The 15,144-nt window shown below is 79.7% G+C and overlaps 1 protein-coding gene across 1 annotated transcript in view; it reads right to left on the bottom strand.

The window, feature by feature from the left end:
- SLIT2 (slit guidance ligand 2) overlaps positions 1-15,144 on the bottom strand; it is a 376,356-nt gene that overhangs the window by 60,937 nt on the left and 300,275 nt on the right. The window contains 2 exon segments of the mRNA XM_048508707.1: positions 10,875-11,072; positions 12,815-12,958. Coding sequence (XP_048364664.1) covers positions 10,875-11,072; positions 12,815-12,958 — 342 coding nt within the window.

The raw sequence follows: 15,144 nt of genomic DNA, 5'->3' as shown, positions 1-15,144 counted from the left end.
GGGGGGGGGGGGTGGGGGGGGGGGGGGGTGGGGGGGGGGGGGGGTGGGGGGGGGGGGGGGTGGGGGGGGGGGGGGGTGGGGGGGGGGGGGGGTGGGGGGGGGGGGGGGTGGGGGGGGGGGGGGGTGGGGGGGGGGGGGGGTGGGGGGGGGGGGGGGTGGGGGGGGGGGGGGGTGGGGGGGGGGGGGGGTGGGGGGGGGGGGGGGTGGGGGGGGGGGGGGGTGGGGGGGGGGGGGGGTGGGGGGGGGGGGGGGTGGGGGGGGGGGGGGGTGGGGGGGGGGGGGGGTGGGGGGGGGGGGGGGTGGGGGGGGGGGGGGGTGGGGGGGGGGGGGGGTGGGGGGGGGGGGGGGTGGGGGGGGGGGGGGGTGGGGGGGGGGGGGGGTGGGGGGGGGGGGGGGTGGGGGGGGGGGGGGGTGGGGGGGGGGGGGGGTGGGGGGGGGGGGGGGTGGGGGGGGGGGGGGGTGGGGGGGGGGGGGGGTGGGGGGGGGGGGGGGTGGGGGGGGGGGGGGGTGGGGGGGGGGGGGGGTGGGGGGGGGGGGGGGTGGGGGGGGGGGGGGGTGGGGGGGGGGGGGGGTGGGGGGGGGGGGGGGTGGGGGGGGGGGGGGGTGGGGGGGGGGGGGGGTGGGGGGGGGGGGGGGTGGGGGGGGGGGGGGGTGGGGGGGGGGGGGGGTGGGGGGGGGGGGGGGTGGGGGGGGGGGGGGGTGGGGGGGGGGGGGGGTGGGGGGGGGGGGGGGTGGGGGGGGGGGGGGGTGGGGGGGGGGGGGGGTGGGGGGGGGGGGGGGTGGGGGGGGGGGGGGGTGGGGGGGGGGGGGGGTGGGGGGGGGGGGGGGTGGGGGGGGGGGGGGGTGGGGGGGGGGGGGGGTGGGGGGGGGGGGGGGTGGGGGGGGGGGGGGGTGGGGGGGGGGGGGGGTGGGGGGGGGGGGGGGTGGGGGGGGGGGGGGGTGGGGGGGGGGGGGGGTGGGGGGGGGGGGGGGTGGGGGGGGGGGGGGGTGGGGGGGGGGGGGGGTGGGGGGGGGGGGGGGTGGGGGGGGGGGGGGGTGGGGGGGGGGGGGGGTGGGGGGGGGGGGGGGTGGGGGGGGGGGGGGGTGGGGGGGGGGGGGGGTGGGGGGGGGGGGGGGTGGGGGGGGGGGGGGGTGGGGGGGGGGGGGGGTGGGGGGGGGGGGGGGTGGGGGGGGGGGGGGGTGGGGGGGGGGGGGGGTGGGGGGGGGGGGGGGTGGGGGGGGGGGGGGGTGGGGGGGGGGGGGGGTGGGGGGGGGGGGGGGTGGGGGGGGGGGGGGGTGGGGGGGGGGGGGGGTGGGGGGGGGGGGGGGTGGGGGGGGGGGGGGGTGGGGGGGGGGGGGGGTGGGGGGGGGGGGGGGTGGGGGGGGGGGGGGGTGGGGGGGGGGGGGGGTGGGGGGGGGGGGGGGTGGGGGGGGGGGGGGGTGGGGGGGGGGGGGGGTGGGGGGGGGGGGGGGTGGGGGGGGGGGGGGGTGGGGGGGGGGGGGGGTGGGGGGGGGGGGGGGTGGGGGGGGGGGGGGGTGGGGGGGGGGGGGGGTGGGGGGGGGGGGGGGTGGGGGGGGGGGGGGGTGGGGGGGGGGGGGGGTGGGGGGGGGGGGGGGTGGGGGGGGGGGGGGGTGGGGGGGGGGGGGGGTGGGGGGGGGGGGGGGTGGGGGGGGGGGGGGGTGGGGGGGGGGGGGGGTGGGGGGGGGGGGGGGTGGGGGGGGGGGGGGGTGGGGGGGGGGGGGGGTGGGGGGGGGGGGGGGTGGGGGGGGGGGGGGGTGGGGGGGGGGGGGGGTGGGGGGGGGGGGGGGTGGGGGGGGGGGGGGGTGGGGGGGGGGGGGGGTGGGGGGGGGGGGGGGTGGGGGGGGGGGGGGGTGGGGGGGGGGGGGGGTGGGGGGGGGGGGGGGTGGGGGGGGGGGGGGGTGGGGGGGGGGGGGGGTGGGGGGGGGGGGGGGTGGGGGGGGGGGGGGGTGGGGGGGGGGGGGGGTGGGGGGGGGGGGGGGTGGGGGGGGGGGGGGGTGGGGGGGGGGGGGGGTGGGGGGGGGGGGGGGTGGGGGGGGGGGGGGGTGGGGGGGGGGGGGGGTGGGGGGGGGGGGGGGTGGGGGGGGGGGGGGGTGGGGGGGGGGGGGGGTGGGGGGGGGGGGGGGTGGGGGGGGGGGGGGGTGGGGGGGGGGGGGGGTGGGGGGGGGGGGGGGTGGGGGGGGGGGGGGGTGGGGGGGGGGGGGGGTGGGGGGGGGGGGGGGTGGGGGGGGGGGGGGGTGGGGGGGGGGGGGGGTGGGGGGGGGGGGGGGTGGGGGGGGGGGGGGGTGGGGGGGGGGGGGGGTGGGGGGGGGGGGGGGTGGGGGGGGGGGGGGGTGGGGGGGGGGGGGGGTGGGGGGGGGGGGGGGTGGGGGGGGGGGGGGGTGGGGGGGGGGGGGGGTGGGGGGGGGGGGGGGTGGGGGGGGGGGGGGGTGGGGGGGGGGGGGGGTGGGGGGGGGGGGGGGTGGGGGGGGGGGGGGGTGGGGGGGGGGGGGGGTGGGGGGGGGGGGGGGTGGGGGGGGGGGGGGGTGGGGGGGGGGGGGGGTGGGGGGGGGGGGGGGTGGGGGGGGGGGGGGGTGGGGGGGGGGGGGGGTGGGGGGGGGGGGGGGTGGGGGGGGGGGGGGGTGGGGGGGGGGGGGGGTGGGGGGGGGGGGGGGTGGGGGGGGGGGGGGGTGGGGGGGGGGGGGGGTGGGGGGGGGGGGGGGTGGGGGGGGGGGGGGGTGGGGGGGGGGGGGGGTGGGGGGGGGGGGGGGTGGGGGGGGGGGGGGGTGGGGGGGGGGGGGGGTGGGGGGGGGGGGGGGTGGGGGGGGGGGGGGGTGGGGGGGGGGGGGGGTGGGGGGGGGGGGGGGTGGGGGGGGGGGGGGGTGGGGGGGGGGGGGGGTGGGGGGGGGGGGGGGTGGGGGGGGGGGGGGGTGGGGGGGGGGGGGGGTGGGGGGGGGGGGGGGTGGGGGGGGGGGGGGGTGGGGGGGGGGGGGGGTGGGGGGGGGGGGGGGTGGGGGGGGGGGGGGGTGGGGGGGGGGGGGGGTGGGGGGGGGGGGGGGTGGGGGGGGGGGGGGGTGGGGGGGGGGGGGGGTGGGGGGGGGGGGGGGTGGGGGGGGGGGGGGGTGGGGGGGGGGGGGGGTGGGGGGGGGGGGGGGTGGGGGGGGGGGGGGGTGGGGGGGGGGGGGGGTGGGGGGGGGGGGGGGTGGGGGGGGGGGGGGGTGGGGGGGGGGGGGGGTGGGGGGGGGGGGGGGTGGGGGGGGGGGGGGGTGGGGGGGGGGGGGGGTGGGGGGGGGGGGGGGTGGGGGGGGGGGGGGGTGGGGGGGGGGGGGGGTGGGGGGGGGGGGGGGTGGGGGGGGGGGGGGGTGGGGGGGGGGGGGGGTGGGGGGGGGGGGGGGTGGGGGGGGGGGGGGGTGGGGGGGGGGGGGGGTGGGGGGGGGGGGGGGTGGGGGGGGGGGGGGGTGGGGGGGGGGGGGGGTGGGGGGGGGGGGGGGTGGGGGGGGGGGGGGGTGGGGGGGGGGGGGGGTGGGGGGGGGGGGGGGTGGGGGGGGGGGGGGGTGGGGGGGGGGGGGGGTGGGGGGGGGGGGGGGTGGGGGGGGGGGGGGGTGGGGGGGGGGGGGGGTGGGGGGGGGGGGGGGTGGGGGGGGGGGGGGGTGGGGGGGGGGGGGGGTGGGGGGGGGGGGGGGTGGGGGGGGGGGGGGGTGGGGGGGGGGGGGGGTGGGGGGGGGGGGGGGTGGGGGGGGGGGGGGGTGGGGGGGGGGGGGGGTGGGGGGGGGGGGGGGTGGGGGGGGGGGGGGGTGGGGGGGGGGGGGGGTGGGGGGGGGGGGGGGTGGGGGGGGGGGGGGGTGGGGGGGGGGGGGGGTGGGGGGGGGGGGGGGTGGGGGGGGGGGGGGGTGGGGGGGGGGGGGGGTGGGGGGGGGGGGGGGTGGGGGGGGGGGGGGGTGGGGGGGGGGGGGGGTGGGGGGGGGGGGGGGTGGGGGGGGGGGGGGGTGGGGGGGGGGGGGGGTGGGGGGGGGGGGGGGTGGGGGGGGGGGGGGGTGGGGGGGGGGGGGGGTGGGGGGGGGGGGGGGTGGGGGGGGGGGGGGGTGGGGGGGGGGGGGGGTGGGGGGGGGGGGGGGTGGGGGGGGGGGGGGGTGGGGGGGGGGGGGGGTGGGGGGGGGGGGGGGTGGGGGGGGGGGGGGGTGGGGGGGGGGGGGGGTGGGGGGGGGGGGGGGTGGGGGGGGGGGGGGGTGGGGGGGGGGGGGGGTGGGGGGGGGGGGGGGTGGGGGGGGGGGGGGGTGGGGGGGGGGGGGGGTGGGGGGGGGGGGGGGTGGGGGGGGGGGGGGGTGGGGGGGGGGGGGGGTGGGGGGGGGGGGGGGTGGGGGGGGGGGGGGGTGGGGGGGGGGGGGGGTGGGGGGGGGGGGGGGTGGGGGGGGGGGGGGGTGGGGGGGGGGGGGGGTGGGGGGGGGGGGGGGTGGGGGGGGGGGGGGGTGGGGGGGGGGGGGGGTGGGGGGGGGGGGGGGTGGGGGGGGGGGGGGGTGGGGGGGGGGGGGGGTGGGGGGGGGGGGGGGTGGGGGGGGGGGGGGGTGGGGGGGGGGGGGGGTGGGGGGGGGGGGGGGTGGGGGGGGGGGGGGGTGGGGGGGGGGGGGGGTGGGGGGGGGGGGGGGTGGGGGGGGGGGGGGGTGGGGGGGGGGGGGGGTGGGGGGGGGGGGGGGTGGGGGGGGGGGGGGGTGGGGGGGGGGGGGGGTGGGGGGGGGGGGGGGTGGGGGGGGGGGGGGGTGGGGGGGGGGGGGGGTGGGGGGGGGGGGGGGTGGGGGGGGGGGGGGGTGGGGGGGGGGGGGGGTGGGGGGGGGGGGGGGTGGGGGGGGGGGGGGGTGGGGGGGGGGGGGGGTGGGGGGGGGGGGGGGTGGGGGGGGGGGGGGGTGGGGGGGGGGGGGGGTGGGGGGGGGGGGGGGTGGGGGGGGGGGGGGGTGGGGGGGGGGGGGGGTGGGGGGGGGGGGGGGTGGGGGGGGGGGGGGGTGGGGGGGGGGGGGGGTGGGGGGGGGGGGGGGTGGGGGGGGGGGGGGGTGGGGGGGGGGGGGGGTGGGGGGGGGGGGGGGTGGGGGGGGGGGGGGGTGGGGGGGGGGGGGGGTGGGGGGGGGGGGGGGTGGGGGGGGGGGGGGGTGGGGGGGGGGGGGGGTGGGGGGGGGGGGGGGTGGGGGGGGGGGGGGGTGGGGGGGGGGGGGGGTGGGGGGGGGGGGGGGTGGGGGGGGGGGGGGGTGGGGGGGGGGGGGGGTGGGGGGGGGGGGGGGTGGGGGGGGGGGGGGGTGGGGGGGGGGGGGGGTGGGGGGGGGGGGGGGTGGGGGGGGGGGGGGGTGGGGGGGGGGGGGGGTGGGGGGGGGGGGGGGTGGGGGGGGGGGGGGGTGGGGGGGGGGGGGGGTGGGGGGGGGGGGGGGTGGGGGGGGGGGGGGGTGGGGGGGGGGGGGGGTGGGGGGGGGGGGGGGTGGGGGGGGGGGGGGGTGGGGGGGGGGGGGGGTGGGGGGGGGGGGGGGTGGGGGGGGGGGGGGGTGGGGGGGGGGGGGGGTGGGGGGGGGGGGGGGTGGGGGGGGGGGGGGGTGGGGGGGGGGGGGGGTGGGGGGGGGGGGGGGTGGGGGGGGGGGGGGGTGGGGGGGGGGGGGGGTGGGGGGGGGGGGGGGTGGGGGGGGGGGGGGGTGGGGGGGGGGGGGGGTGGGGGGGGGGGGGGGTGGGGGGGGGGGGGGGTGGGGGGGGGGGGGGGTGGGGGGGGGGGGGGGTGGGGGGGGGGGGGGGTGGGGGGGGGGGGGGGTGGGGGGGGGGGGGGGTGGGGGGGGGGGGGGGTGGGGGGGGGGGGGGGTGGGGGGGGGGGGGGGTGGGGGGGGGGGGGGGTGGGGGGGGGGGGGGGTGGGGGGGGGGGGGGGTGGGGGGGGGGGGGGGTGGGGGGGGGGGGGGGTGGGGGGGGGGGGGGGTGGGGGGGGGGGGGGGTGGGGGGGGGGGGGGGTGGGGGGGGGGGGGGGTGGGGGGGGGGGGGGGTGGGGGGGGGGGGGGGTGGGGGGGGGGGGGGGTGGGGGGGGGGGGGGGTGGGGGGGGGGGGGGGTGGGGGGGGGGGGGGGTGGGGGGGGGGGGGGGTGGGGGGGGGGGGGGGTGGGGGGGGGGGGGGGTGGGGGGGGGGGGGGGTGGGGGGGGGGGGGGGTGGGGGGGGGGGGGGGTGGGGGGGGGGGGGGGTGGGGGGGGGGGGGGGTGGGGGGGGGGGGGGGTGGGGGGGGGGGGGGGTGGGGGGGGGGGGGGGTGGGGGGGGGGGGGGGTGGGGGGGGGGGGGGGTGGGGGGGGGGGGGGGTGGGGGGGGGGGGGGGTGGGGGGGGGGGGGGGTGGGGGGGGGGGGGGGTGGGGGGGGGGGGGGGTGGGGGGGGGGGGGGGTGGGGGGGGGGGGGGGTGGGGGGGGGGGGGGGTGGGGGGGGGGGGGGGTGGGGGGGGGGGGGGGTGGGGGGGGGGGGGGGTGGGGGGGGGGGGGGGTGGGGGGGGGGGGGGGTGGGGGGGGGGGGGGGTGGGGGGGGGGGGGGGTGGGGGGGGGGGGGGGTGGGGGGGGGGGGGGGTGGGGGGGGGGGGGGGTGGGGGGGGGGGGGGGTGGGGGGGGGGGGGGGTGGGGGGGGGGGGGGGTGGGGGGGGGGGGGGGTGGGGGGGGGGGGGGGTGGGGGGGGGGGGGGGTGGGGGGGGGGGGGGGTGGGGGGGGGGGGGGGTGGGGGGGGGGGGGGGTGGGGGGGGGGGGGGGTGGGGGGGGGGGGGGGTGGGGGGGGGGGGGGGTGGGGGGGGGGGGGGGTGGGGGGGGGGGGGGGTGGGGGGGGGGGGGGGTGGGGGGGGGGGGGGGTGGGGGGGGGGGGGGGTGGGGGGGGGGGGGGGTGGGGGGGGGGGGGGGTGGGGGGGGGGGGGGGTGGGGGGGGGGGGGGGTGGGGGGGGGGGGGGGTGGGGGGGGGGGGGGGTGGGGGGGGGGGGGGGTGGGGGGGGGGGGGGGTGGGGGGGGGGGGGGGTGGGGGGGGGGGGGGGTGGGGGGGGGGGGGGGTGGGGGGGGGGGGGGGTGGGGGGGGGGGGGGGTGGGGGGGGGGGGGGGTGGGGGGGGGGGGGGGTGGGGGGGGGGGGGGGTGGGGGGGGGGGGGGGTGGGGGGGGGGGGGGGTGGGGGGGGGGGGGGGTGGGGGGGGGGGGGGGTGGGGGGGGGGGGGGGTGGGGGGGGGGGGGGGTGGGGGGGGGGGGGGGTGGGGGGGGGGGGGGGTGGGGGGGGGGGGGGGTGGGGGGGGGGGGGGGTGGGGGGGGGGGGGGGTGGGGGGGGGGGGGGGTGGGGGGGGGGGGGGGTGGGGGGGGGGGGGGGTGGGGGGGGGGGGGGGTGGGGGGGGGGGGGGGTGGGGGGGGGGGGGGGTGGGGGGGGGGGGGGGTGGGGGGGGGGGGGGGTGGGGGGGGGGGGGGGTGGGGGGGGGGGGGGGTGGGGGGGGGGGGGGGTGGGGGGGGGGGGGGGTGGGGGGGGGGGGGGGTGGGGGGGGGGGGGGGTGGGGGGGGGGGGGGGTGGGGGGGGGGGGGGGTGGGGGGGGGGGGGGGTGGGGGGGGGGGGGGGTGGGGGGGGGGGGGGGTGGGGGGGGGGGGGGGTGGGGGGGGGGGGGGGTGGGGGGGGGGGGGGGTGGGGGGGGGGGGGGGTGGGGGGGGGGGGGGGTGGGGGGGGGGGGGGGTGGGGGGGGGGGGGGGTGGGGGGGGGGGGGGGTGGGGGGGGGGGGGGGTGGGGGGGGGGGGGGGTGGGGGGGGGGGGGGGTGGGGGGGGGGGGGGGTGGGGGGGGGGGGGGGTGGGGGGGGGGGGGGGTGGGGGGGGGGGGGGGTGGGGGGGGGGGGGGGTGGGGGGGGGGGGGGGTGGGGGGGGGGGGGGGTGGGGGGGGGGGGGGGTGGGGGGGGGGGGGGGTGGGGGGGGGGGGGGGTGGGGGGGGGGGGGGGTGGGGGGGGGGGGGGGTGGGGGGGGGGGGGGGTGGGGGGGGGGGGGGGTGGGGGGGGGGGGGGGTGGGGGGGGGGGGGGGTGGGGGGGGGGGGGGGTGGGGGGGGGGGGGGGTGGGGGGGGGGGGGGGTGGGGGGGGGGGGGGGTGGGGGGGGGGGGGGGTGGGGGGGGGGGGGGGTGGGGGGGGGGGGGGGTGGGGGGGGGGGGGGGTGGGGGGGGGGGGGGGTGGGGGGGGGGGGGGGTGGGGGGGGGGGGGGGTGGGGGGGGGGGGGGGTGGGGGGGGGGGGGGGTGGGGGGGGGGGGGGGTGGGGGGGGGGGGGGGTGGGGGGGGGGGGGGGTGGGGGGGGGGGGGGGTGGGGGGGGGGGGGGGTGGGGGGGGGGGGGGGTGGGGGGGGGGGGGGGTGGGGGGGGGGGGGGGTGGGGGGGGGGGGGGGTGGGGGGGGGGGGGGGTGGGGGGGGGGGGGGGTGGGGGGGGGGGGGGGTGGGGGGGGGGGGGGGTGGGGGGGGGGGGGGGTGGGGGGGGGGGGGGGTGGGGGGGGGGGGGGGTGGGGGGGGGGGGGGGTGGGGGGGGGGGGGGGTGGGGGGGGGGGGGGGTGGGGGGGGGGGGGGGTGGGGGGGGGGGGGGGTGGGGGGGGGGGGGGGTGGGGGGGGGGGGGGGTGGGGGGGGGGGGGGGTGGGGGGGGGGGGGGGTGGGGGGGGGGGGGGGTGGGGGGGGGGGGGGGTGGGGGGGGGGGGGGGTGGGGGGGGGGGGGGGTGGGGGGGGGGGGGGGTGGGGGGGGGGGGGGGTGGGGGGGGGGGGGGGTGGGGGGGGGGGGGGGTGGGGGGGGGGGGGGGTGGGGGGGGGGGGGGGTGGGGGGGGGGGGGGGTGGGGGGGGGGGGGGGTGGGGGGGGGGGGGGGTGGGGGGGGGGGGGGGTGGGGGGGGGGGGGGGTGGGGGGGGGGGGGGGTGGGGGGGGGGGGGGGTGGGGGGGGGGGGGGGTGGGGGGGGGGGGGGGTGGGGGGGGGGGGGGGTGGGGGGGGGGGGGGGTGGGGGGGGGGGGGGGTGGGGGGGGGGGGGGGTGGGGGGGGGGGGGGGTGGGGGGGGGGGGGGGTGGGGGGGGGGGGGGGTGGGGGGGGGGGGGGGTGGGGGGGGGGGGGGGTGGGGGGGGGGGGGGGTGGGGGGGGGGGGGGGTGGGGGGGGGGGGGGGTGGGGGGGGGGGGGGGTGGGGGGGGGGGGGGGTGGGGGGGGGGGGGGGTGGGGGGGGGGGGGGGTGGGGGGGGGGGGGGGTGGGGGGGGGGGGGGGTGGGGGGGGGGGGGGGTGGGGGGGGGGGGGGGTGGGGGGGGGGGGGGGTGGGGGGGGGGGGGGGTGGGGGGGGGGGGGGGTGGGGGGGGGGGGGGGTGGGGGGGGGGGGGGGTGGGGGGGGGGGGGGGTGGGGGGGGGGGGGGGTGGGGGGGGGGGGGGGTGGGGGGGGGGGGGGGTGGGGGGGGGGGGGGGTGGGGGGGGGGGGGGGTGGGGGGGGGGGGGGGTGGGGGGGGGGGGGGGTGGGGGGGGGGGGGGGTGGGGGGGGGGGGGGGTGGGGGGGGGGGGGGGTGGGGGGGGGGGGGGGTGGGGGGGGGGGGGGGTGGGGGGGGGGGGGGGTGGGGGGGGGGGGGGGTGGGGGGGGGGGGGGGTGGGGGGGGGGGGGGGTGGGGGGGGGGGGGGGTGGGGGGGGGGGGGGGTGGGGGGGGGGGGGGGTGGGGGGGGGGGGGGGTGGGGGGGGGGGGGGGTGGGGGGGGGGGGGGGTGGGGGGGGGGGGGGGTGGGGGGGGGGGGGGGTGGGGGGGGGGGGGGGTGGGGGGGGGGGGGGGTGGGGGGGGGGGGGGGTGGGGGGGGGGGGGGGTGGGGGGGGGGGGGGGTGGGGGGGGGGGGGGGTGGGGGGGGGGGGGGGTGGGGGGGGGGGGGGGTGGGGGGGGGGGGGGGTGGGGGGGGGGGGGGGTGGGGGGGGGGGGGGGTGGGGGGGGGGGGGGGTGGGGGGGGGGGGGGGTGGGGGGGGGGGGGGGTGGGGGGGGGGGGGGGTGGGGGGGGGGGGGGGTGGGGGGGGGGGGGGGTGGGGGGGGGGGGGGGTGGGGGGGGGGGGGGGTGGGGGGGGGGGGGGGTGGGGGGGGGGGGGGGTGGGGGGGGGGGGGGGTGGGGGGGGGGGGGGGTGGGGGGGGGGGGGGGTGGGGGGGGGGGGGGGTGGGGGGGGGGGGGGGTGGGGGGGGGGGGGGGTGGGGGGGGGGGGGGGTGGGGGGGGGGGGGGGTGGGGGGGGGGGGGGGTGGGGGGGGGGGGGGGTGGGGGGGGGGGGGGGTGGGGGGGGGGGGGGGTGGGGGGGGGGGGGGGTGGGGGGGGGGGGGGGTGGGGGGGGGGGGGGGTGGGGGGGGGGGGGGGTGGGGGGGGGGGGGGGTGGGGGGGGGGGGGGGTGGGGGGGGGGGGGGGTGGGGGGGGGGGGGGGTGGGGGGGGGGGGGGGTGGGGGGGGGGGGGGGTGGGGGGGGGGGGGGGTGGGGGGGGGGGGGGGTGGGGGGGGGGGGGGGTGGGGGGGGGGGGGGGTGGGGGGGGGGGGGGGTGGGGGGGGGGGGGGGTGGGGGGGGGGGGGGGTGGGGGGGGGGGGGGGTGGGGGGGGGGGGGGGTGGGGGGGGGGGGGGGTGGGGGGGGGGGGGGGTGGGGGGGGGGGGGGGTGGGGGGGGGGGGGGGTGGGGGGGGGGGGGGGTGGGGGGGGGGGGGGGTGGGGGGGGGGGGGGGTGGGGGGGGGGGGGGGTGGGGGGGGGGGGGGGTGGGGGGGGGGGGGGGTGGGGGGGGGGGGGGGTGGGGGGGGGGGGGGGTGGGGGGGGGGGGGGGTGGGGGGGGGGGGGGGTGGGGGGGGGGGGGGGTGGGGGGGGGGGGGGGTGGGGGGGGGGGGGGGTGGGGGGGGAATTGTAGTCCATGAACATCTGGAGAGCCACAGGTTGCAGACCCCTGCTTTACATGGTACTAAAGCAACCACTGCATTTCTTACCATCATCGCAAGTGAAATCTTGAATGGCGACATCCTGTATTGGGATTTCTTTCAGGAAGTAGGGCTTCTGACAGCGAGGGTTCCCCGTTACGATGCGCTTCTTCCGTAGCCACTCCCCAAGCCACGCTAGATGGCAGTTGCAGTTGAACGGATTGGCTAAGAGGTTTCTGACAAACACATGAGAAAAAAACACAGCAAAGAAAGCATTTAATTAAACACGTTTACAAAATATTGGCAGCAGAGCTGGTCTGGAGAGCAATAAGAGGATACTTTTCACAAATCCTCTTCTCTCCTATTCCCTTCTTGCCCAGCCACGTTGGCATTTTCTGCACCATGAACGACGACGATGAAATCCTCCCTCGAAAAAACTTCACGCACCACGAAAGTTCGGGATAGCATTTCTCGGTCTGAGCTGAGAAAATCCCGAAACATCTTATTTAGAAATAATGTAATGGTGTCACAGAGCTGACTGCCTGTCAGGCTCCCGACTCTCAATAATACAGCAAATTAATACAGAGATGAAGGCTGATTACTTTACATTATTAGCTTTAACCTGACAACAGCTCCTTCATTAATTTGCCTCCTCGAGATTTCCATCGTTTATTTGCTCCAGAGAATAGGTTTCCCATCTAAACTGACAGCGGAGCGGATTACATGCCAGTTATAAAAATGAATTTACCTCCACACGTCTCAGCACTTTTGGCATCTCCCTATTTCGGCAGAGTCCTCCTGGCAATTTCGTTATTTATAAACATGCCATCTTTAATATGTGCAAATTAGTCACTCAGTGGAACGTGTCACACTTCAGTTCTGTTCTAGGAAATTCCTGAATAGGTAGCAGGCGCCACGCTGCCAGGCATCCTGACCCATCTTTTCTTCCATCACTCAATACGTTAAATGCGGAAGATTCTGGGATGACCCAAATGGATCTGTCTCAGAGGCCGCATCCTGTAAACAACGTTGGGAATGCTTTCTGGAACCTTCATTTCACCCGGTCTTCTCTTTAAACAGCTGCTTGACAAGTGATGTATTTCCTGTCACCTTCTCTCTACCCTTCACCTGCCTAATTTCTGCATATCAATCTGCTAATAAAGGTACAGGAACTGGGTCGTTATAAATACGGCCATCCCATGCCCCACTTTGGAAGACCACAACCTCTAATGTTGCTTTTCCACCTGGGCAAGTCTTCTCTTAATACACTTTTGAAGATTCACCCACTCACATTAACTTCAGGAACATCAAAGAGCCCCATAACCACGTAAAGCTGAATGCATTTTTGGTTTCTTAAGAGCGGTCATATTCAGCATCAGAACTGATACACTATTAATATTTGTATGACGAAGAAGAATTGTGAAAAATGCAACTTCTCACACCACACAGAGGAGAGAAAGCTATACATGACCATTATGAGGGACTAGTTTTCAATCTATCCAAAATCTGAAAATGTAAAGCATGGAGTGTTAATGTATATCTGCAGCTTCCCTCATTGCCTCGGAGAGTGGTGGAGTCTTCTTCTTTGGAGGTTTTTAAACAGAGGCTGGATGAACATATGTTGGGAGTGCTTTGATTGTGTGTTCCTGCATGGCAGGGGGTTGGATTTGCTGGCCCTTGGGGTCTCTTCCAACTCTGTGACTCTTTAGCAGAAAAGGGTGCCAGTAAATAGTTAGCAGGGAAGGCTCCAAAATCCACATTTTGCCTGCGTGCTAATTAATTAGAGTTTCACTGCATCATGAGAGCTGCCAAATAACGCACCTGCCTTTTTTCTTTGCAAGTGTTATCTTTGTGTTCTGTTGACCATAAAATTATGTTTTATATTTCTGGTCTTTGTATTTACAGAAACAGACAAAAAGATCGAATGGCCGTTCATACACCCGTTGCCAGCAGGCCACAAGTACAAAGAAAAACTTACAGCGTGGAGAGGGAATGGAGCGTATCGAAGGCACCTGGAGCGATGGTGGTGATTTGGTTGTCATACAAAGATAGCAGCCGGACGGAACTCAGGCCGGTGAAACTATCGTTGCTCACACAGCTAATCCGATTACTTCTTAGCATCCTGAAGGGGGGGGGGGGGAAATGAAAGGATTAGCTGGTTAGCCTGTTGAGCAGACAACATCATACACAACTCTATGGTTCTTTGTGTGTAAACTGCCCTCAAGTCGCAGATGACTCCTGGCGACCTCAACAAGGGGCTTTCAAGGCAAGTGAGAAGCAGAGGTGGTTTGTCATTGCCTTCCTCCGCAGAGTCTTCCTTGGTGGTCTCTCTTCCAAGTACCAACCCTGCTTAACTACCGAGATTTCACGAGATGGGGCTATATCAGGCTGCCTTCCATCCCCAACAGCTCTTTACAGAGGACTAAACAGTGTGGTCTTCCAAGAGAGAGGAGCTTTCTGGCACGGCATTCAGCTTGAACTGTAATTTTTTTCTCAAGACTGATAGAATTGGAAAAGACTGTTGAGTTAACAAAGAGACCACGTTATCCTCCTTGCCTCATTTTTACATCAAATCCAGCAGCAGTGGCGTAGGAGGTTAAGAGCTCATGTATCTAATCTGGAGGAACCGGGTTTGATTCCCTGCTCTGCCGCCTGAGCTGTGGAGGCTTATCTGGGGAATTCAGATTAGCCTGTGCACTCCCACACACGCCAGCTGGGTGACCTTGGGCTAGTCACAGCTTCTCGGAGCTCTCTCAGCCCCACCTACCTCACAGGGTGTTTGTTGTGAGGGGGGGAAGGGCAAGGAGACTGTAAGCCCCTTTGAGTCGCCTGCAGGAGAGAAAGGGGGGATATAAATCCAAACCCTTCTTCTTCTCTTCTTCTTGACAGCAGGTTTAGCAGCAGTTCAAATAGCAGCACGTGCCTCTCCCTGAGCTGGATCTCTCTCTCTCTCTCTCTCTCTCTCTCTCACTCTGTCTCACTAACACACACACACACACACACACACACACACACATGTACACACCCTGGTTAGCAGGGGTCAGCTCTGGTTAGTATTTGAATGGGCAACCTCCAAGGAATATCGGGGTTGTGACATGAAGGTGGGAAGTAGCAAATCAAAGTCTCCTGCCTTAAAAATTTCTATGGGGTAACCCTAAATCAGCTGTGACTTTTCAGTCCAAAATCAGGGGGGGGAAGTTTTAGAAGCAGTTCTAACAGCAGCCGTTGCCTCTCCCTTTAGGCAAATTATACCTGCTAGAGCAAAGGTGTCAAACTTGTGGCCCTCCAGATGTTATAGACTACAGTTCCCATCATCCACTGCCAGGATGATGCTGGCAGGGGGTGATGGGAACTGTAGTCCATAACATCTGGAGGGCCACGAGTTTGACACCTGTGTGCTAGAGCTATACTCGGTGGTGGGATTCAGCCGGTTCGCACCACTTCGGCAGAACCAGTTGTTAAAATGGTGCTTGTAGACAACCAGTCATTAAAATATTTGAATCCCACCACTGGCTATACTATATTTTCAAATACCGTGTTTCCCCGAATATAAGACAGTGTCTTATATTAATTTTTGCTCCCAAAGATGCACTATGTCTTATTTTCAGGGGATGTCTTATATTTCTGTATTCTGTTCGTCAGGCATGCTTCCAAACAAAAACTTTGCTGCGTCTTACTTTTGGGGGATGCCTTATATTTCGCACTTCAGCAAAACCTCTACTACGTCTTATTTTCCGGGGATGTCTTATATTTGGGGAAACAGGGGTAGTATGTATGCTATATTCTCAAATAGATTCCACCAATGGTGGGATTCAGCCGGTTCACACCACTTCGGTAGAACTGGTTGTTAAAATGACGCTTGTAAACAACCAGTTGTTAAATTATTTGAATCCCACCACTGGATTCCACCACATATACTTAAATAGACACAGTCATATTCCATTCTCTAATAAGATTTGCCTTTGTGGCTCTGTGTTACCTGACACAATACTGCATATCAATTGACATGGCTCTTTACATAAAGAAGTCCATGCTCACACTCCTAGCCCTTCAGTGGCTAAAATGAAGTATACTACAGACAAGTCATTTATACAATTTCTTCTAGCAGACAAAAATGAGGAGGTCACTGAAATAGTGGCACCTTCCCTGGCTATTATCCTGATGGAAGGATCCCACCAGGAATATTTTGGAAATAACCAATTGTTACAACGGAGTAACGAATTTAAAATAAATAAGCTCAAAGAAGCTCAAGCCGATACAGAATAAAATCAGAGAGATCTTTATTCGGCCAACTGCGGGCAAGACAAT

This window comes from Sphaerodactylus townsendi, linkage group LG10 (genome assembly GCF_021028975.2).
Source record: "Sphaerodactylus townsendi isolate TG3544 linkage group LG10, MPM_Stown_v2.3, whole genome shotgun sequence".
Lineage (NCBI taxonomy): Eukaryota > Metazoa > Chordata > Lepidosauria > Squamata > Sphaerodactylidae > Sphaerodactylus > Sphaerodactylus townsendi.
The sequence above is the reverse complement of the archived record's forward strand: the minus strand, read 5'-3'. Positions and strand labels throughout refer to the sequence as shown.